This window comes from Alexandromys fortis, unplaced genomic scaffold (assembly GCF_014885135.2).
Source record: "Alexandromys fortis isolate MF-2015 unplaced genomic scaffold, M_Fortis_MF-2015_v1.1 scaffold_81, whole genome shotgun sequence".
NCBI classification, from domain to species: Eukaryota; Metazoa; Chordata; class Mammalia; order Rodentia; family Cricetidae; genus Alexandromys; species Alexandromys fortis.
This window is the reverse complement of record NW_026067960.1, coordinates 7,476,061-7,498,680: the sequence shown is the minus strand read 5'-3', so window position 1 is coordinate 7,498,680 and position 22,620 is coordinate 7,476,061. Positions and strand designations below refer to the sequence as shown.

Genomic DNA, 22,620 nt, shown 5'->3' with positions numbered 1-22,620 from the left:
ACAGGCAGACTGGGCTGAAAGCTGATCGTGCTCCCTGGAGGAGGGAGGCCATAGTCAAGGGACACATGGATTAACGGAGCAAGAAAGTGGACTTGGCCATGACCAGTGGCATACTCCTGTGAGCTCAGCATCCAGGAGGCTGAAGCTGGAGGTTTTTAGAGCCACAGGTTGAGACTGGCCGAGTCCTAGGCCAGCTTGGGCTGACCGTAAGGCTGTCACACAAAACAAAGTGGCAAAAATGTGGCTTGCAGAGGAGGCAGGTAAGGCCTCGTTAGAGAGAAGGAACTGGGACAGGAGAGGATGATGACCCAGGCCCGAGAAACAAAGGCCCCGGGGGAGAGTTCTGCCTGTGGGAGGAACAGAGCAGGGTAGCCCATGTGATGGGCTGGGTCAGCAATGACCTCAGAATAGACAGCTGGAAAACGTATCCTCAAGTTGTGAAGGAGGGCAGGGAAGCAGTTTGTTTAATAAGCTCATAACAGAGTACTGGTTCCATAAACTAGGGCATGTGCCTGCGAGGAAGAGAGAAGTCTGGAGATACGGGGGTGGGGGCTCTTAGGACACTTACAAGTTCCATGGTGCGTGGTGAAACGGAAAACACGCTTCTACACTGGGTCCACTGAAACCAACTCTGGGCTTTGAAACAACTTATAGAGGAGAGAGAACGGTGCCCGTGACCACAGACATAGAAAACTGGACCAGTCGACCACACAACCTGTAACAGCTGCGGAAGGAGTGTGGCGTGCTAGGTAAGATCTGGAGATTTTCTATAGTCCCTTCTAAGAGTGAGGGACTGCCACTTGGGCATCAGAAGATAAAATGTGTGTGTGAGGGGTGGGGAGAAGAGGGGGGAGGGAGAGAGAGGGGGGAGGGAGGGAGGGGAAGGGAGAGAGAGGGGGGAGGGAGAGAGATGTGGGGGAAGAAAGTGGGGGAAGCAGGGAGAGGGGAGAGGCCAGCAGAGAGGGGCGTGGGCACTGAAGTTACTGAGGAAGTCAGAGGTTTTTAGAGCCTAAACCACATCTGGAAATCGCGAGACCTGGCTGTGTTCATGGCTAGCCCTTAGGGTGAGGTGAGAATGCTCCAGGCTTGAACACTTTGAGCCAAAAGGAAGAAGCAGGTCCATGGGTTGCCATGGAAACGACCCAGGAACATTCCCAGCCCTGGAGCAGAGCAAGGACTCAGCAGTTTTAGTTTTTCTTTCTGAAAGATGCAGAGGGAGGAGGAGGGGGAGGGAGGAGAAGAGGAGGAGGAGGAAAGCAGCCCTGGCTGGGGAAGTAGCCTCTGTTGTGTTGCCAAGGGTTGTCCCAGACCCCAGTGGCCCCTGTATTGTCCTCTCAGCAGGACCCTGACGGTGTCTGATAGTCTGAGGGCAGGCTCTTGGGCAGCCTCCGCCCTTATTCTTGTCCTGCAAGTCTCAGCCTGCTCCGCATGCTTTCAAGGTGGCTGCCCTAACTCCCCTTCTTGGCTCTCTCACTCCTTCCTCCCACAGAGAGGAAGGTCACACCTACCCTCCTCCAGCACCCGCCCCTCCTTGTTCTCCCAATCACGTGAATCCACCGCCACCAGTCTTCCTGTGACGTTGGGGCCTCTATCCTGGCCCTTTTGTTCCCCCCTGAGATCTGGGACTTCCTGGAGGTTTCCTCTCTCCTTCTGACCCACATCCACTCTTTTCTGGGTTCTGCACAGGCTCAGAACTCTGTGCCCCGTGGCTTCTCCTCTGCCTCAGTCTACTCTGCTATTTAATGCCACTCCTCATTCCCGGGCCGCCCCTGCCTCTGCCTCCCACAGCTGTGTGTAGAGCCCCTGCACAACTGTCCTGCCTCCCCCTCTGTACCCAGGGGTGGCCATGAGCTCAGGTCACACCCATGCACCCAAACCCCAAGGAGGAGGGTGCAAAGCACTGAAAGGGGTCACTGCAGGGTGCATGGGAAGTCAGACAGATGGATGGACAGGGAGAGCGCCAAGAAGTGGAGAGCTAGAGAGGGTGGCCACCTCTCCAGTCCCCTCTGGGGACTGTGGAAGGTGTGTCCATGGAGGCCAGGATGGAGCCCAAGGGCCATGCAGAAAAGCCACACACAGCCAGAAAGTGGCGGAGAAGGAGACTTCAGCAGAGAGGGCCAGGACACAGGCTGGGCCAAGGCTGTGGGAGCAGGAGGGAGACTTCCTCTCATCACAGGGAGGGCTGGGTCTGCGCTGCCTCATGGCCTTGCTGTGAGCATAGCTAATGCCAGAGACCCAGACCTGACGCTAACAAAGGTGTGTGGAGAAGCAGACTCAACAGCCCTTCCTGGAGCTTCGCAAATGTGTTCATTTGTAAACCACCATAGAAGCAGGTAGTATCATTGGTCACACAGCACTGAGAAAGGTCTAGAAGGCCTGGAGCAGTGGCTGGCTGCTTCAGCATCTCAAAGATGGCGTCTCTCCAGGCACCCATAAGACATCTTTGCCACCAGAGGGCTTGGGATGTGGAGTTGGGGTGACAGCCGTCGCTGGCTTGCCTGTGGCTGTCTCTTGTCTCCAGAGTGACTGAGGCCACACCACAGTCTCCTGGATCTTGGGGCTAGAGCAGGAACGTCACGACGACCCTTCGCGGCATGGCGTGTTCTTGCTTCCCCAGAGAAGTGTGTTGAATTCTGCACAGCTGAGTTACAGAGCATTCAGCCGGCTGGATTTATTGGTCTCAACAGGGAAGTGGGTGAATTTATTGCTATGCAGGACCCTTGAATCCCACAGACAGATGCCCGGCCTTGGCGTGTGCTGGGAGGCCATGTCCTGAGTTATGGCTGCTGCCAGTGGCCTGGGGGGGGGGGACCATAGGTAGGGCACATTTTCTCCAGACTCTTGACTTTTGCTTGCATTTATCTGCAGGCTGATTGCTGAGTACGGTGACTGGCTCCTCCTCAGCTGGGGTGTGAGAGTCGTCTGGAGAGAGAGCCGAGGGAGGACACAGAATGTTCCACATTCATCTGTAGTCTCTGCGATACTTGCTAAGGGCCTGGCTTTGTCCTCTCTGTCCTGGGGACAGGACTAGTGGTCAGCCAATGTCATCAACAGGGCTCCGGATTCCTGGCGCTGGCTTGGCTTGTCCTGTAGTTATTTTATTTAGAGTGTCTTCAAGAAGTCACATGATTTGTCGTTGAGTGGTGGTGACGCACACCTTTAATTCTAGTACTCAGGAGGCAGAGACAGGCCAATCTCTACGAGTTCAAGGCCAGCCTGGTCTACAAGAGTGAGTTAGTTCCAGGATAGGCTCCAAAAAGCTACAGAGAAACCCTGTCTCGAAAAAATACCCCAAAAAACAAAAACGAAAAAGTGTTTTGTCTAGGGACATGAAAGCCACAAGGGTAGGTAGGACATGGAGGGCTGAGGAGTCCAGCTGACCAGCCACACACACAGGACACACACCTACCCTGCTGGGGCCGACCAGCCACATCCACAGGACAGCACACCTACCCTGCTGGGGCTGACCAACCACATGCACAGGATACACACCTACCCTGCTGGGGCCAACCAGCCACATCCACAGGACAGCACACCTACCCTGCTGGGGCTGACCAACTACACCCACCCCAGCACACCTACCCTGCTGGGTACTTTCCCTACCCTCCAGATTTGGTGGGTAGGCCAGGGAACTCTGAGTTTGCCATCCATGTCCTGGGAACTTCTCAGACAATGCCTAGCAATGTGTGGATGGAGGTCCATCACTTGGAAGGTTTCAGAGGAGGAGGGGGAAGCACTGGATTTCCTGTGTTTGTCTCTTGGGATCACTGTAGCGAAGCGTCCCTGAGGGGGTCACACAAGCACTTACTCCCAGAGCGCAGGTCACTCTCCTGAGACCTCAGAAGCTTTCCAGTTGCTGGAGGTGTTCTCCAGGCCCAGCAGTCCTCGGCTCATGGTTCCATTCCTCCAAACTCTGCCTCTGTCCTCACCGGTGCGTCCTGTGTCTCTTTCCCCTTCCCATCTTGGATTTGCCATGACTAGCAATGTTTGCAGAGCGGACCCCTTTTCCTTGTAATAGGCCATGCTCTGTGGTTCTGTGGGGACCGGAGTCTGTGGGCCCAACCTTGTACCCATTCTTTATAGGGAGTGCAAGGAAGATGGGACAGGTTTGACACCGACTGCAGGGCCAAATCACAGGCGGCTGTGACCACTGTGTGACGTGTGACTTCAGAGGTCAGACTGGGCTCGGAGCTCAGATGGGTCATCCTCAGCCCCAGATCTGAACCTGGCCGTGCCCTGCCTCGACTCGTGGCCGTGTTCCGACTTTGGTGCCTCATGTCTTGTTCTACAGAAGACTGAGCTGGGTTCTGAGTTCAACGCCATTCCAAGTGGATACTACAGGGCTTTGAGGCCATACCTCCGTCTTCTGCTATGAACAGGTGAAACGGCGCCCAGTGTCCCTAGCTGACCCTTCTCCCACTGGTGAAGCCTGAGGCCACACGGATGACTGTGAACTCCCTGCCACTCGCTTCTCAGTGTTCACCCCACTGCAAAGCCAGACCACAGCAGAACGGCAGGGCTGTGCGCCCCTATGTACTGTGTGGGGAGCACCCACCTGAGCCATATCTGTGAAGACCTGGGTGCGAGGCAGAGGATGAGAAGGGAGCCGCTTTTCCAGAGCTTTCTCTGGAGGCCTCCGCCTTCCCCCCTCCTGGAGAAAGACATGGATCTTTCCCGTGAGCAGAGCCAGGCAAGTCGAACCAGCCATTTCCCCTCAGGGCTAGGGTGGTCTGCTTCTCACCTGGGGGTGACGACATCTCTCCTCTAAACTGGCAGGCAGTGGGAGAGCCCTGAGGACTCCCAGCTCCGCTCCTCCTTGGAACCCATGTACTACGCTGCCACACGCCTTAAAGGATTAATTTCACAAGCCTTAAATTGCAGTTTAATTTGAAAACTAATTCAGCCCCATAATTGGCTTTCTGCTCAAATCACTGAGGCTAAAGATTTAAATTCTTAATATTCAGATGACTTTCAAGTATCTGGTGCCATCTGTGCATCAGGCCGTGGCATTAATCTAGGGGGACTTCCACCAGCACAGAAATGAAATAAATAAATACGGGGGCTTTGCTAATAGAATAATCTATTCAAGCCTGCGTCCCGCCTTGTACGGACGAGGGTTTCGCTCACCGCACTCCCAACTTGTAGATTCTTCTGCTGTTTAATATTTTTTTAAGTGACATCAATTTCAGGATTTATAGTGCGGGTCTCTGCACTGATACAAGGGGCCAGGGTGTGCAGTGAGTTGAAAACAGCTGACCGAGAGGTCAAGAGGCATCTCTGCTTGGGCAGTTTGAGAAATGACGCTTAGGTTGGCTGTGGGCTTTCTGGCCAGAAGCATGGTAGCGATCAAATCTGTGGCCAACCTGGGGATGCTCCAGAGAGGAGATGGCAGCTGAAGAGATGGCCATGAGATGGGGGAGGAGCTTCCTACATAAGCATGAGGACCTGAGTTAGAATCCCCAGTGTTTACATGAAAGTCCGCGGCAGTAAGGCCCAGATCTGTCGTCCCAGTACTCCCATGGGGAAATGGACGTGGGGACAGGAGAACAAATCCCCATATCATGGCATAGCTACCCCGGCGAACACAGAGGAAGACCCTGCTTTGGAAAGAGAAGATGAGGACTGGGGCCTGAGGTTGTCCTCTGATGGCCACAGTCATGCTTTTAACATGTACACATCTGGACACATGTACAGGAACAAACACACATGCATATGAACACACGTGTACTGCACACACACACACATACAATTTTTAAAAAAGAAATGAGATGGGTGCATGGCCAAGGTGATTCTGGGGAAAGGGGCTTAGTTAGCAGGGTGCTGTCATTGTGTGAGTGTGAACTGTCCTCCCACAGGCCTGGGTGAGACTTGAACCCTGGTGTGTGATCTGTCATTGTGTGAGTGTGAACTGTCCCCCGACAGGCTTGAGTGAGACCTGAACCCCTAGTGTGTGATCTGTCATCGTGTGAGTGTGACTCTCCTCCCACAGGCCTGGGTGAGACTTGAACCCTAGTGTGTGAACTGTCCCCATACAGGCTTGGGTGAGACCTGAACCCTAGTGTGTGATCTGTCCTGGTCTGAGTGTGAACTGTCCCTCCACAGGCCTGGGTGAGACCTGAACCCTAGTGTGTGATCTGTCCTGGTCTGAGTGGGAACTGCCTGAGATCCTCCTGTGTTGGAACACTTATTCCTTACTCGATGGTGCTATTTTGAGAGACTGGAAACTTTTTGAGGTAGAGCCTATTTGGGGGACATGGGTCACAGAGGGGAGGCCTTGAGGTATTTTATAGTCTGAGACCCCTTCTGACCCTGCTTCCTTTATGGTCTCTGCCTCCAGTTCCAGAGATTTGAGGAGTCCTTGCTCTTATCACAACAGAGCCCCCTCCATGTGCCTTCCTTGCAATGATGGACTGCACCTGAAGATGTGAGTCAGGGTTGGGGTGACCCCTTCTTCCTGAAGAGGCTTTTGCCACAGCAGGGAAGAAGCCCACAAACCCCTCCCAGGCCTGGATGCTGCTGTTACTATGGACACACCTCCCAGGCCTGGATGCTGCTGTTACTATGGACACACCTCCCAGGCCTGGGTGCTGCTCTTACTATGGACACACCTCCCAGGCCTGGGTGCTGCTGTTACTATGGACACACCTCCCAGGCCTGGGTGCTGCTCTTACCACGGACACTCCTTCCCTCCCAGGCCTGGAAGCTCCATATTTTTCTCTGCTCCCTTCCCTTCCTCTTCCCTCCTCTTCAGTCCTCTCCCATGGTCCCCATGCTCCCAGTTTACTCAGGAGATCTTGTCTTTTTCTATTAGATCCATGTATGTCTCTCTTAGGGCCCTCATTGTCGTCTAGGTTCTCTGGGGTTGGGATTTGTGGGCTGGTTTTCTTTGCTTTGTGTAAGGATAAACAGCAGTGTCCTAAGTCACTACCTGGTGATGCCCCACATGAGAATGCTCCTGCCTAACCTCCTGGTCCACAGAGTGGGTGCTCATATTTTCAGGTTATCAGCACAGAAGAAGAAAAGCTTGTTCTGGGCCCACGAGGGCCATGTGGCGGTCGCATGGTAGTAGAGCTGGATAAGAAGACCCCTGGGGTCCACACAGACGTGCAGGTGTCGTGAGGGTGGGGTGCATTATCCCACCCCCAGGAGTAGACTGTTGAGGGAAGGAGAGAAAACTCAGATACTATCCATCCCAACACCACAACTACAGTTACCACAAGAGTGAGTCAATGGGCAGATACAAGAAAGGATGGAGCAGCATAGGGACCCGGTGACAACTCCCCATCCACGTGATGGTTGGCCTATGAGCTGTGGATTTTGGACAGGTAGTGCGGAGGGCAATGAGCAAGAGAGCCATGAACAGAAACAAAAAAGAACCTAGACGTAAATCTCTCATCCTGTATGAAAATCGACTCACTATGAATTGTGGGCCTGGCGTATAGTATAACCCCACAAAACTCCTACAGAACGGCATGGGAAGAGTTTCGGAAGGCAGGGCATGGGAGGAGTTCTTGCAATGCCAAAGCCCCGTTCTTGAGAAGACTTCGTCAAGAGTTGAGACTTTGCTCACCAAAGGCCTGGGAAAATAATCCACCGAGCAGAGGGAGAGCACAGAGCAAGCCGCACACAGCACAGGACTGTGGGCAGTGTGGGAGAGGGATTCTCAAAGCACCTCTGAGAACAATCTAATTAGGAGGCAGAAAGAGACACGAGCGGTCACCGCAGAGGGTGCACAGATGGTGAGACATGGGACGAGATGCCGCTTGTCGCTTGTCATTAGGGAAGCACGCTCTCAGACTGCAGCGAATATCGCTGTGCCCCCCTCCACCCCCACCATCTAGTGCAGAGGCTGGTGAGGACACACAGAGGTGCTCTGTCACTCAACATGGCAGGCGTGGCACGGGGTGGCTCCTTGAGGAAGGGCACTGCTCACAACCTGCTATACCTGGATCCAAATGTCCTCTAAAGCCCCCTGAGCTAAAGGGCAGGTCCTCAGCGTGAGGGTGCAATGGGGAGGTGGTGACACCTCACTATGGCTTGCTGTGAAGTACTCCAAAAGGCTTGGTTCCCAGCAGGTAGATCTGGTCCTCGAGAGGCTATCAGATCATGAGGGTTTTGACCCAGCCAGCGGATCCATTCCCTAGTGAGCTCCTGGTGGAAGGCTTTGTCGTTAGCATCGGTGGTGGGAACCAGAGGTGGGGTCTGACTGGGGGAAGCTATGTCACTGGGGTGTGTTTGAGGGGTCTGTTTTGTGCTTGGCTACTTCTCCTGCCCGACTGCTGTCCCCAGCTGCAGTAAGGTGAACTGCATCCCTCTACCATGCTCTGACAGTATGTTGTCTCAGCCTCACCACAGCCTTGGAGGCAGCCAAGCATTGGCTGAACGCCCTGAAGTGGTGAGCCCAGTCAAATCTTCCCTACATATAAGGCGATTTTCTCTGGGATTTTTATCGCGGAGCTACTACGGTGTATGAGCTGGAAGTGCATCTATGGACCCTCAACCCAGAGAAGTGAAGCTGTGTGTTCTCCAACATTCTACATATGTGTTTCCTCTCAGCACCTTACATCATCCTGGCACTTCTCAGAGGGCAGCCAGCTGGCAAACTGTGGCATGTCTGTTGCTTAGACCATGGACCTCTGCCCTGGGACCCATATGATGCCCCAGACGAACCTCCAGAGCTTCATGCTGGGTGAAAGCACTGGCCCCAGAGAGAACAGGACAGCGCTTGCCAGGGTGAGGGACCCGGGGTGGGTGTGGGATGGGGCAAGGGATATGTCTACAAAGGGGCAATGGGAGGAGTCCTCCTGAGCAGCCTGTCAGGAAGCAACTTAGAGGAAGAAGAGTTAATTTAGCTCACAGTTGGGGGGTATCACCCGAGAGGGGTAGACACAGCTGCGGGGAGTCCTGGCTCCCTCACATGTCCTTGAAACAGGGAGCAGGCAGGAACTGGGATTGGACTATTAGGCCTCGAGGCCTGTCCTCAGTGAGCCACTTCTTATTCCAGAGGTTCTGTGAGCCCCTGGAGGGCAGTGCACACTTACATTGTCCTAGGTCCCCTGTGTCTTGATGGCAGGGGTCACAGAGCCACACGTGTGGCAAAACTGCATAGGATTCGATGCACAGACACAGACACAAGCTCACAATTTAGACGAGAAGGCATTTCTAGTGAACGCCTGCAGTTGAGAGAGGACTGGGGTACGGAGGAAAGTGAGGCGCACAGGCTGCACGTGGGACCCCAGGCTGCTCACAAGTGGCCCCGCACGAACCCCGCCCTTTAGCGTTCTCCGGCAGCTTAGTCAATATTTAATCCTCACCCATTTGTTTCCCATTAGGACGCACATCCAAAACCTCTCATTAGCCCATCTTTCCAGAGAATAATGACTAATTTCCGGCAGCAGCTTCCCTTTCTCTACAAAGACCCTTCCATTATTGTAATTTACTGATGGAGGAGGAGAAAATGCAGACAATTTCCAGGGTCCAGGGACTGTGCTACAGGAAGGGATGCCATATCCTCACCCTCACCCTTGGTTGGGGTCCAGAGAGGAGGGAGATGCTGGGCTAAAGTGACATCATCAGGCCGCATCCCACAGCCAGTCTGAACACGTGACTCCACCAGGGACCAGAGACGGATTCTGAAGTCCCAGGAGCCCTGAAGGTCACTCAGGACGTACACAGTCCTTGCTGTGAGTGTCCTGGGAGCAGGGTTCAGAGCTGTGAGGGCTTCCCTTGCCTGGCCAGCTCTGGGAAGGACCCACTGTTGATCTGCTGGCCCCATGGCTATGGGGCTTTCTGAGCGGCAGTGTGGTGACACTGGTTTTGTTGCCCTAAGAGTCAATGCCAGCTACACATGCTGGTTATTATTATTATTATCATCATTATTCTTTTTTCTGATTTGTGAGAGAAAGACGAGGATACCCTCAGGCTCTTTAGGTAAGTCCTAGGTCTTGGACGAGAGGCCACCTGCCTCTGAGCTAACAAAAACACACCCCAGCTGAGCCTGTGCCTCCCTCCAGCCCCTCCAAGAGGTGCCCTTGGCAGCCCTCATTTGTTTTCTTGGTTGCTTGTAGCTAATTTGCCCGCCCACCGCCTACCCCTGTCCCTCAAGGGACTGCCTTGGGATGAGCTGCCTAAGGTTCCGCAGAAATAATGTTACATCCTGTTCCCTCCGGTGACACTGGACTTGCCAGCGTCTCACGGTCCTGAAAGACAATCACTCGAAAATGCAATTGCCACGTTGAAAGAGCAGTCCCCAGAGACGGAGCAATGACAACCTCCACCCGTGGAGGAGAGTGTGATAAATGTTCGCCCTTCTGCCCTAGCCAGATGATGCTGACCCCTCATGGGGCCCACGGAGCCGGGGGAGCAGGTGGCTTCGTGGAGGACAGCTTGCCCTGGCTCTGCTTACACTGATTTCCGAGAAGAAACTGTGCCTGTTTTGCCTGGTCTCTGCAGAGCACCAGGGCTGGGACTGGCAGGGAAAGTGCAGGACACTAGGATGAGGGAAAATAATGAGGGAAATATTCTAATGTACGTGTCTGAGATAGCCCACATGGAGTGGCTTGCTGTCTGTTTGAACTTCAAGCTTACCTGGTGTCATGGGTTTTAAATGGCTATGCCTGGCATCTTCAGCCCAGGCTTCCATGGCCTTATCCCTTCTACCCTTCCCAGGAGAAAACTTGTCCAACAATGTTCTCCCATTCCTCAACACAGGAGACAGCTCGGTGGGATCACATAGGAATTTGTTAATTCCTAGGCTTAAATCTCCTGAAGAGACCCAGCTAGTGGGTCTCTAGGTGTGGGGCTGGCTAGCACCTGCACCTCTATCTACGTAGGCCTCCAGCAGGGTTTGGAATGTGGTGCCTGTGTTGTGACCCCCATATATAGCTGCCTGGGCCTAAAGCGACCTCACTGCTAACTGGTGAGTGGCACATTGTCAATAACTGAGGAGAGCAGAGATATTGAGACCGGACTCATAGTGAGGTAAAGCCATGTGTCCTGCGGGTCTGTGGGAAGACAGGCTCTCAGGTCAGTTCTCAGGGGGACAGAGGGCCTTGACACAGGGGCTCACCTTCTGGGCTGGGAGAAGGGTCTGCTTGTTTGATGGGCCTGGGTCTCTGGCCTGGTTTCCGGACTCAGGTTGGCACAGCTTCTTCTTTTCCTAGGTTCTTTTCTAACACATGGTCCCCTCTCCTGCACTTCAGTGCCTAGTCTACATGTTACCACAGAGACAAAAAGACCAAAGGCCACGGGAAAATCTCCTGCCCTAACAATCTAAGCCTAACTTCTTGGAGCCTGACCCAGGATACAAACAATTAGAGTCTCACTCTCCTAGTGACTGCCGGGTCTCAGCCCAGATGGCCAGTTTCTGGAGGACAAGTGGTATTGCACCATTTACTGCCTTAGATGCTCAGCTGGTGACGTGTTTGCCTTGCAGGCATGAGGACCTGTGTCCGGCTCTAGAACCCATGTGAAATAACCAGGCACAGAGAAACATGCTAAAAACCCCAGCGCTGGGGAGGCGCAGACAGACGCACCCCCGAGGCTTGTGCCACGCACCCAAGGCTTGTGCCAGCCAGTCTAGCCGGTGCAGAGATTTCTGGATGAGTGAGACCCTGTCTCAGAAACAGGGTGGGTGGTAACGTGAAGAACAATACCCAAGGTTAGCCTCTGCCCTCCATATACACACTCGCATGTGTGTACTAACATGGGGACACCCACGTTCACACTCGCACCCCACAACATTAACTACTAGATAGTGAACATCTCCTACCTATTCAGATGAGACCCCACGCAGACGAACAGTGGCCAGGTAACTTCTCTTAATTGCTATAAAATGTCCCCACTCCTTGGTCTGTCCACTCTTCTGCTGTCTTTCCGTCCATGTCTATTCTTTCTTAAAACTTTCGTATCAATTCTAGTCTGGTAAAAAGTTTACCCCCTTGGCTACAGTCCATCGTTTCTTTCTCAATAGTCCCCTCTTCCCTTCTCCTTCTGCACCAGGGCTTGAGGCCCACCAGGCTATTCCCTGTTGCTACAGCGTCCACTCTCTGCAGTGTCTGGATACCCTGAGGTGTGCGAGGATGGGGGTTGTAAAGATTTGTGCAGTCTCCCAAGAAACAAAGCCAACACATCTGCCAAGCTTACCTGGCTTGGAGCCCTCATCCACAGAGCCGTTGTAGACCTGGTTGATGAAGTCGGGACGGTTGTCGTTCATGTCGATGACATAGATATACAGATCAATAGGATTCTCCACCTTGTTGCCGTTCATGTCCACCGCGTGGGCTCGGAGCTACGGAGCAACAGACACGTCAGAGTAGGCAGCCACATTCAGGGTAATGATTTGTGGTGATGTATGTTTGTGCTTTAACAAATAAAGCTTGCCTGAAGATCAGAGCACAGAGCTAGCTGCATTAGTCAACCATAGAGGTCAGACAGTGGTGGCACACACCTTTAATCCCAACACTCAGGAGACAGAGGCAGACAGAGGGGGATCTCTGAGTTCAAGGTCACCCTGGACTAGTGAGATTGAATTAATCAAAAAAGAGAAACAGAGCCAAGTGGTAGCTCACACCTTCAATCCCAGTACTAGGGAAGCAATATGGCTGGGCAGGAGAAGACTCCTGGAGCTCAGGATTCAGTCTGAGGTTTCGTAGAGACAGCATTCAGTCTGAGGACAGATGGTAGAAGTCCATCCTGACATTATCCCCAGTCCTCAGGGCTTCCTCCTGCTGGTGGGGAGATGAATGTGGGGTTCTACACACATCTTTGGAGAGGTCCAGGGACTCCAGAGGAACCTCAGCTTCCTCTGTAGGGTGAAGGTCTAGGTGAAGGTCCTGGATCCTTGGGGACCCTTACAGCCTGTATCCCCTTTCTACGGATCTCATTTCAAAATTGTCCAGTTTCAAGGACAGAGCCTGGTGTTAGGAATATGTCAGCCAAGAAAAATGCTCCTGAAGTCCCTGGGGGTAGGGTCTAGAGTCCATGCACAAGGCTGACTGAGATATGGCAGCATCAGAGAGGGCTTGGGGACCATTCATCCCGGGGAATGACACCCCCAGGGCAGCCACCTTGGCCTCCAGTTCCTACACCTGGACCAGCCTCGAAGGTGGAGCTAGAAGGCTCCTGTCCAGACATATCTGTCCTGACAATTGATAAGCAACTCAGGAAAGGCCCTTTCCAGAGGTATGGAGAGTAGCTGGCTGGGATCCGCAGTGGGATGGCTCTGAGGCCGAGCTCGGGAGAACTAGAGTCAGGGAGATGGTGAGGAAAGGAGGGTTCTCCCCCAGGTAACTGGAGTAGCTGTGTTGGGAGCTCCCGCCTGGGCAAGACTGAGAGGTGAGACCTGTGGGCTTTCATGCCTGGTCTCTGCAGAAATGACATCATCCTCACACCTTGTCAAAGGTGGACACGTAGGACCTGTCAGTCACGGATGCCCTGTGCTCACAGTGTGCCGTTTAGCATGTATGTTTGTTGAAATCCTTGTTACATTTTGGACCAGAGGCCCACCCTCCGCTTCATGCCTGTGCTGTACACATGACAAGCAGGGGCAGGGACAGCAGAGTGGGCGGCACACTGATCACCACCGGCTGAAGGTAGCAGGCCTGAAATCTTCCAGTAGGAAGATTATTGAAGATGCGGAGGAACGGAGCCCAAGAAGGCCCAGCTGTTGCCGTCCTGCCTGGGACAGCCCTGCCAACAGCTACTACATCCCAGAAGCAAGAAAGCAATTTTGGAGATGCCCTGAAGCACAGGGCAGATAGAACATTCTAGTGGGAAATCAGACGACTTGATAGGGTCCTCAAGTCAAGGCCTCAGGGAGAGGAGGAAGCAGAAAGCAGAGACTCTTCAGGCCAGGGGCTTTCTCTTATAGACCATGTTAATTAAAAATGAATCTGTCTAATCTTGGAAGAAGTAAGTTTAATCAGGGAGTGGCTTCCTTCCGTGGCCCGTGAGGAAGCCACGTGCTCCTCCGATACAGAGCTGACTTCAGGTGATCTGACCCCCAGGGAAGGTAATGGTGAGCAGGATGGGCTATGCCTGCTCTGTCTCTTTCCCAACTTCGATCCCACATCTTGTTGAGCCCCCCCCCCCCCCGACTTGGGCACAGACGTCTTTAAAGGACGCATTACAGAAGATGTGTATGCATGAGGCGGGCAGAAGGACAGGCGGGGAGAGGAGGCCTGCCAGAGTGGTCCTTGCCATAGTTTTGCCAAGTGTTACTTGGACTTCACAGAGTGAGGCAAGGCCCCATGAGGCCCCTGCGGGAGGCACTGACCCTTCTTGTGTAGAAACCAGCAGCCAAGCTGGGAACTTACTACCACCTGCTCGAGTCTGCACCTGAGCCAAGCCTCAGCCTCAAACATGAAGTCTGGGGCAGAGACCTGCTCCAACTCTGCTTCCCCGGTTCTTCAGCCTGGGAACAAAGTCATCTTTCTGCTCAAAAAGGACACGATGACTTTCTAACTCTGGATCCTGAGGGAGTCTCTTTCTCCCCCAAACCAACAAGATGATTTGTTCCCTGACCTTGGCCTCCACCACAGGAGAAGCAAAGTGAGGATGCTCAGATAGCATCTCCAGGCACAGCTAAGGAGATGCTATTGGTACCAGCATCACCACTGAAGGAAAGTGAGGATGCTAGGTAGCATCTCCAGGCACAAAGAGGGAGATGCTGTTGGTACCAGCATCACCCCTGCTTCTTCCCACAGCTTGTGTCTGAATCTGAAAACCTGGGACCCAATCTTCCTCAGGGGTGTTGGGCCATGAAAAATTCAGTTGTTCCTCAGCTTAGAACGGTGCACATTCCCCAAAACTTGGCCCATGTTTACTCCAGTCATTCTTGTTTTCCCAGCACCTAACACGGGAACCAACATATGTCGAATGCTCAAGAAGTAAACCTTATATGGAAGGAAGGATGTGTGGTGAGGATGGACAAGTGGGTGGGTGTATGGATGGGTAGATGGTGGGCAGGTGTGGAAGGATTGGTGGGAGGAGCATGGGTGGATAAATAGACAGGTGGAGAGGCAGGTGGATGGATGATAAGTAGATGGCTGGATGGGAAGAGGGTATGATAAGCAGTTAGATATTTACCTGGATAGGTGGGTGACTGGATGGTGAGTGGATGGGAAGGTGTATGTAAGCGTGAGCGGATGAACAGACAGATGAGACATGAAGAGAGTAGATAAGGGGGTGTCTGGAAAGACCATGAAGTGTCTCTGAAGAGGGGCATCTGAAGGACTGGTGCTCTGAGTCTGACCGGGGTCACTCTTGTGTCTCAGCTCTTCCACAGAAGCCATGGGATGGGCAGCAGCTCCTGCTCTGGGGACTATAAACTGCAGCTATAGGCTCGGGTAGCCATCTCGGGGCAGGAGACTTTTGTGGCTTTCCTGAGGTTGCTTTGCCAGTCCTTTGGGCATACCACCCCGCTCCTCAAGACTCTTTAGGGGCTGGTTGGGGTTGGTAACCATTGCCAGTGACAGACTCAACCTCCTGTAATCCCTGCCTCTACACAGATGGGCAGTAAGCAGCTTCAGGGCCAGGCTCTGTTAGTGTGGATACGCACATGGAGCCTCTTTCTGGAGAGGAGAGATGGATGACCAGTCCTGAACAAACGGCCATCAGACCGAGGAACAGTAGGGTCAGCCTGCAATCAGCACAGAGCTGAAGCAAGAAGCCTCGGCAATTAATATGACGGCAGGGGGCAGAAACCGAGAACTCTGCCTTTGTTCTCAGATGATGGTCAGAGTGTTGGGCATTCAACATCTTGGCATTTAGCCACAGGCACACACAACATCCTGACCACACCTCTGATCTATCCACCTGATAGGGTGGATGTCATTATAACCATGTCACAGCTGAGATCTCTTCGTGCTGGGGAGAGACCTGAGTCCAGGGTGGCCTCGGTGGCTCACCCGAGGCTCCCAGAGGTCAAGTGCTGGACCTGGCCCTCACAAAGCCCGAGGAACCAGGCAGAGTGTCTCTTGGCCATCACTTCAGAGAGAGGTAAAGACCTGGCTGTCCCCTCATGTCCAGTGCCGGTGGGGCAAGGAGGAGGCTGAGACCCTACAGCCTTTCTTTTCTGACTGTTCCTCCTTTCTGTGCGGCTGTTGTCTTAGAGGCTCTCAGAGAGACAGCGTGTAGAGTTAAAGCTCACTCTGGCCTGCAAGTGCTGGGGTCGGGCCTGACCGTCGTGTTTCGATGATTCTGTTGAGTAAATCTGTCTGATCTGGTAGGTGCCAGGGTCCTCCTGTGCTTAGGACCCTGTGGCCAGACGGAAGTGAGCCTTGCTGCTGACACCCTACCGGGGTGGAAGGCTGTGGAAGGGTGGACAATCTATCTACTACCCACTATTGCTATGTTCCATATATGGATACTTACATGGTAAGAGGCTCTTTCCTCTCGGTCCATGGGCCGGGTGACATACATGCGGCCAGACATGGAGTCAATGCTGAAGACCTCCATAGGGGGCTGGTCAGCCCCCACACCCGTGATGCTGTACCGGATGGGAATGTCATTGTCCTTGTCAGATCTGATCTGAAAGACACAAGGAAGGAGTCATGAGCCTGCTGCAGGGGTGGGGCTGACACACTCATCCTGACGCCTTGCGGGCCTGATGCCTGGCCACACTCTTAGAGCAGCGCGGATACAGCTGCAACGGCTTAGCGACATCTCTCTCATATAGAACACACTTGTCTCTTCCCCAACAAAGCAGCCAGTCACTCTGCCCTAAGAACGTCACTTCCCTATGGTGGTCAACTGTAGCCCAGAGGAAAAGAGCTGATCCAGTCTGAACAGGTTTTAGGTGTATGTACAATAAGGTAACCCGTGTCCTAGTGTGATCTTTTAGAGAAAAATTCCTATTTACCACCTAATGCCTATGCATAGGATGAAAATATTCCATGTTTTCACAAAAGGCTCAAGTTTCCATATGTCAGTCAAAAGCTTATCAGAGCAGAAACCACTCAGACCCCACCCTACAACCAACCAATGTCTCTTCCTCAAGGACCCAGAGTCTCCAGGAATACGTGGACTCCTGAGCGCCCTGGCTCACACCTGCCACTCCCTGCCTATGTCTACCTTGCACTTTCTCTTCTGAACAAAAGTCCTTGCTACTTTGGTATTCATGTATGGTTCCCCAATCCTTTGAAGGTTTTAAGAATTGGAGATACAATGGGCTCAGATAGCGGAAGGGCAATCAGTAGGCGGGGGTTACCGAGCACTACCAACTGGTGTGGGATCCCCCTGTATTCTATGAATATGTTTTATTACCATTGGTTATTAAAGAAGCTGTTTTGGCCAATGGCTTAGTAGAATAAATCCAGGCGGGAAATCCAAACAGAGACAGAGACAGAAAGTAGGTGGAGTCAGAGAGATGCCATGTAGCTGCCGAAGGAGAAAGATGCCAGCTGCCAGCCAGAACCTTACTGGTAGGCTACAACCTCATAGTGGTTCACAGATTAATAGAAATGGGTTAATTTAAGATGTAAGAGTTAGTTAGAAATACATAAACTATTGGCAAACAGTGCTGTAATTAATATAGTTGCTGTGTGATTCTTTGGATCTGGGCGGTTGGGAAATGAATGAGCAGTCTCCGGCTACAACCAACTTCATGTCCAGGGGCACATCAGGTAACAGGGAGGTACAAGGTACAACATTTCAAGATTTATTATTATTATTATTATTATTATTATTATTATTATTATTATTATTAATTATTTTGAGGCAGGAGTTCAGGTAGCTCAGGTGAGTTCAAATCTGCTATGTAACTGAGAATGATTTTGAATTCTTTGATCCTCCTCTGCCTCTTAGGTCCTAGAGTGACAGGCACGAATTGGTAAGTCTAGTTTATACAGTGCTGAGAACTGAACCCACGGCTTCATGAATGTTAGGCAAACACTCCACAAACTGAGCTACATCCCCGGCCCTCAATATTTTAAGTTCCGTGCCAGGCTGTGATGTAGTATGAAATTGAATGGAATGAAATTTATTGTAGAATAAGACTGATTTTTTTTTGTTTCCAGGCAGCCCAGACCCGAATAATCACACAGAAACTGTATTAATTACAACACTGTTTAGCCTAGTAGCTCAGGTTTCTTATTAATTAACTCTTAGATCTTAAATTAACCCATTTCTATTAATCTGTGTATTGCTACAAGGCTGTGACTTACTGGGTAAGGTTCTGTTCTGACGTCTTTCTCCTTTGGCAGCTACATGGCATCTTTCTGACTCTGCCTATTCTCTCTCTCTCTTTATATCTTCCAGCCTGGCTATGTTATGCTAAGCCATTGGCCAAAATAGCTTTATTATTAACCAATGGTAATAAAACATATTCACGGCATACAGAGGGGAATCCCATATCATTGCAAACAGAGTCCACCCAAGAAAAATGCTGCTACTAAGAAGCTATGCTAAGAAGCTAAGAAGAACTCTGTTCTTTTGTGTCTAGAATTCCTTCCTAAACTCTCTCAGGTTTTATGTTGATGTAGTTACCCCACACTGGGCGCCATTTTGTTGGCATACAAAAAAGTTCCACAATAGCCCGAAATGGAGTATAACAAAGGTTTATTTATTTGGGGATAAACTTACAAAAAGAAGAGGGATCTGCAGTCCTGTGTGTGCTGGGAACTGGAATCAAATCCAGCAGCCAAGAGAACCACACATGCATTTCATCTGCATTTATAGTGGGCTGGTATCCCAAAGGCCATTAGCTGAAGGAGTTCCCACAGCAACTTATGCCCCGGCAATGCTGAAGCATGCGTGGGCAGTCCGTATATGATGGTTCTGTTGCACTTGTCCATATTGGGTTTCATGATCTAAGTTGATGAGGATGACTGACCAGGTCTCTTCCTCAAGAGGGCGCCAGACCTCATTACAGAGAGTTTGGATTAATGGCCTTGGAAGAGATTTCATGACTGCCTAGTATTGCCTGTGTTATGTGGCTATTAGTGGTCACTCTTAGGTAGATCTGCAATGAGAAGGAGCAACAGAATAAAGAAAAAAATGCAAAATGCACAATTGATGAGAAAAAGAGCACCAGGAAGTGAAATGTAGAAGACAGAGTTCCAGTGCTCAAGGAGATAAAACGGTTAAAGGAAAGACTGATCAATGCTAAATGGAGAAAAGGGAGTGGTGACCTCAGGGCACAACCCCACACAGCTAAGCTTCCAACTTGTTAAAAGGCTTTAAAGGACAGTGAAAGGAGCCATCAACAACCAGGGGGCAAGTTCCATCTCCAGAAGGCAGCTGAACTTGACAACTTCGGCCAAGTGGTTCTGGCTCTAGAGTTGTGAACACAAGAGAGGGGTTGTGTGGTCTCCCACCAAAGCTCAGGAGAGTCACTGAGGCCAATCATGCGCCAGGGGTGTCCCTGCATGGGAGCTCAGGGAGGCTATTGTGTGACACTGTGAAGGTGAAGCCAGGATTGCTGGAGATGCCAGGGTGGTGTGATCCCTGCCAAAGAGAACTGCATACCATATGTGGAGCCAGCCCAAGAGAGAGAGCAAAACTGATAGGAGCTGGAGATGGGAAGAATGCTTTGACTTTAGACTTGGAGACGCAGAGTTTGGAGTCTGCCCAGCTGGTTTTCGCTTTTGCTTTGGTCCAGTCTTTCCTTACAATGCTCCATTTCCTCCCTTTTGGAATGGTAATGTATGTTCTGTGCCATTGGAAGTGTGATCTGCTTTTTGATTTTACTGGGGTTACAGTTGTAGGACCCAGGGCAGCTTGGTACACACCTGCCAAGACAGGCCCTATAGACCAACAGGAAGGCCTGAGTCTCAGTTTATCATAAGACAATACCTGGTTCCAAGAGAGACCACAATCTGAGACTACCCATGCTCCAACCAGAAACAGACCATCCAAAGGAAATTCTTAATGTTCCAAGCATTGTAGATAGGATCCCCTGCCAGCACACCCCCACCGCTTTTCACCAGGGCACCCCTAGACAAATGTCAGCCAAATAGGGGTTCTGAACCTTAGAAATTCCTCACCCCAACCTCTGCTATTATAAAAACCCCCCACCTCAATTGAGCTTGGGGCTCTCCAATGGTGCCAATATATTGAACACATGGAGAGTCTGAGTTTGTGAACTTGTGTAAGAATAAAGGCTCTTTGCTTTTACATATGGGACTCGGTCTCTTTGTTGGTGTATGGGGGACTCCATAGATCTGGGTATAGGAACAGATAAGAGACAGCCTTGGGTCTCACAGACTTTGAACTTTGGACTTTAAAACAGTGTTGAGACTATGGGGACCTTTGAAGTTGGGCTGAATGCACATTGTAGTTTGATATGGCTAGAATCATATGGGGACCACAGAGTAGAATGTGGTGTTTTGAACAAGAATGGCTCTCATAGGCCCATATATTTGAACACTTGGTTACTAGGAAGTGGAACTGTTTGAAAGGATTAGAAGGATTAAAAGGTGTGGCCTTGTTAGAGGAAGTGTGTCACTGGGGGCGGGCTTTGAGGTTCCAAAAGCAAGCTTTTTTAGGGGTGGAGTCTGGACTGAGGCAATTCCAGGGGAGGGACCCACTGTTTGGCACCCTGAAGGTGGGGTTCAGAACAGTCCTGAGAATGCTTTGCTCAGATTAAACCTGGATTTATTAATTCGGTTTGATTGTCTTATTACATCCCTGGCGGTGGAATTCCCTCCCATTAGTCAGGGATTTTAAACTTAACAGTCATATCTTGAATGACGCTGGCCTAGAAGCACTGGATGAAGGGGAGCCCTCTGGTGCCAGCGAGTGGCAAGTGTCTCTAGTCGTCCCAGGACAGATGCTGCTGCTTAGCCTGTGGCTACTGCTCCATCCTTCTGGCTACAGGATCATTTAGTTACAGCTGTGCTGAAAAGAACCCACCACACAGTTAAGGTTTTTCTGCTTCTTTGTTTGTTTTTGTTTTAAAGGAAATTTATTGTGTTTTGGTCATCTTCTGGGCCACTCAACAGCGCTTTCTGAAACACAGCAGCCGTGAGCCACTGAGCCCTGTGGCCAGGGGCTCTTTGCACAGACCTTGGACGCTCTGATTCTTTCATAGTTTACCTTGTGGAGAAGAAATACTGTGTGAAGGAAGTCGGCAGGCCAGGGGAGAGCACTTCCCTGTGATTTGTGTCTGGAGAATGAGGAAAGCATTGCATAGCTGTGGAGTGGGGAGTGGGAGCTTAGACAGCCCTTCCACCCGCTCCCCACTGAGGAGCCATGGGCTCCTTTGTGTTTGTTATTAGAGGACAGAACAGATGGCAAAAGACTGGTTTAAAGTGATGTCTGCATTAAAATAATGTACGACGCCGCACCGGAGTCTGTGTTCACCTGGGGATGGTTGTAGCCGGCCGTTCTGTCCTCAGGAAAGGATGGAAGCAGCGGGGAGGCTCCAGATCCTCCCACATCGAGTATTTGCCTTGCTCAAATGAACTTGAAGCTGGAAAGATTCACCATGTGGCTTCCAGTTGCTGACACCTGGGGTTACTCTCAGTGTATTCAAGTGAGGAAGCAATGGAGGCAGAACCACATCTGGATTCCAGATGTGTGTATAAGAGGGTGGGGGAGAGGGAGGGAAGAAGGGACAGAGAAAGGACCATTCGGAAAAGGCCCTCAGCCTAGGGTGAGGTGTGCCTGGCACATGGCGGCAGCAGGAGGACACAGCACCTGTCAGGGGACAGGAGATGTTCCACAAGGTGACACCCCACAGTTATAAATCTGGACAAAGGCTGTCGGTGAGGATGTGGGGAGCAAGGGGCAAGAGTAGCTCAGAGAGCATCACACTCAAACTGGGCTCATTTGTTCTCATCCACAGCTAGTTACGGATACAGACACACTACACATAGATGCAGAAACATAACATGCATACACGTCACACAATACACACATAGAACCACACATATACAAACACGCATGTTCAAACACACACACAGTAAGAAGATCCATGCAGACAGATCAACACACGGAAGTTCATACAGGCCTCCATACCCACACACTGGCCTCTTCTCTGGGCACTGGCCTCTGAAGGAGTTGACTATTCCATGGCTAAAGGCTGTCACTCATAGGCCTCCCTGGTCCCTGCCCTGGCATTTCGAAAGCTGCTCATATAATCCTCAGGATCAAGCCTGTCCAGCAGGCCAAGGATCTCTGGTGAAGTGTTTCTGTGCTTTCTCCTTGCGCCATATTAAATCCAGAGATTTTCCCAGGAGGACAGGTTGCAATTTCTCATTTTGTTCCCTGCTGGGAGTCTGCATGGCCTGCAGCAAGTAGCTCCTGCTTCTTCTTCTTCGAGTGAAGGGTTCCGAGTCATGACAGCCATGCCTCCCCCATCCCTCTGCCCACATGCCAGGATGGAGACCGGTGGATTTATTCTTGGCCGTGACTGCAGCCAGTAAGATGGTAGCTGGCCAAGAAAGGCAATTTCCTTTTAAAACCCGTCTCTCACTGAAGCCCAGAGGTAAGAAGATGTTTGCATCTAAACACATTCGCAGCTTCCTGTGGTCTCAGCCGTGTGCACATAAAACTCAAATGTTCTTGGTGCCTGATCTTGATCCCACAGCTGACAGACAGTCAGGTTTTCTTGGTCTTCTGCCTTTCCCAGACGGCCCTGCCCCCATGTTCTCCTGCCTTGCCTCACTGGCATCCAGC

The 22,620-nt window shown here is 51.5% G+C and overlaps 1 protein-coding gene across 1 annotated transcript in view; it reads right to left on the bottom strand.

Annotated features, from left to right (window-relative positions):
• Cdh4 (cadherin 4) overlaps nt 1–22,620 on the bottom strand; it is a 447,119-nt gene that overhangs the window by 37,253 nt on the left and 387,246 nt on the right. Inside the window, exons 5-6 of the mRNA XM_050153046.1 lie at nt 16,375–16,530; nt 12,145–12,289 (exon numbers count right to left, since the gene is read on the bottom strand). Coding sequence (XP_050009003.1) covers nt 12,145–12,289; nt 16,375–16,530 — 301 coding nt within the window. The remainder of the gene's footprint in view (nt 1–12,144; nt 12,290–16,374; nt 16,531–22,620) is intronic.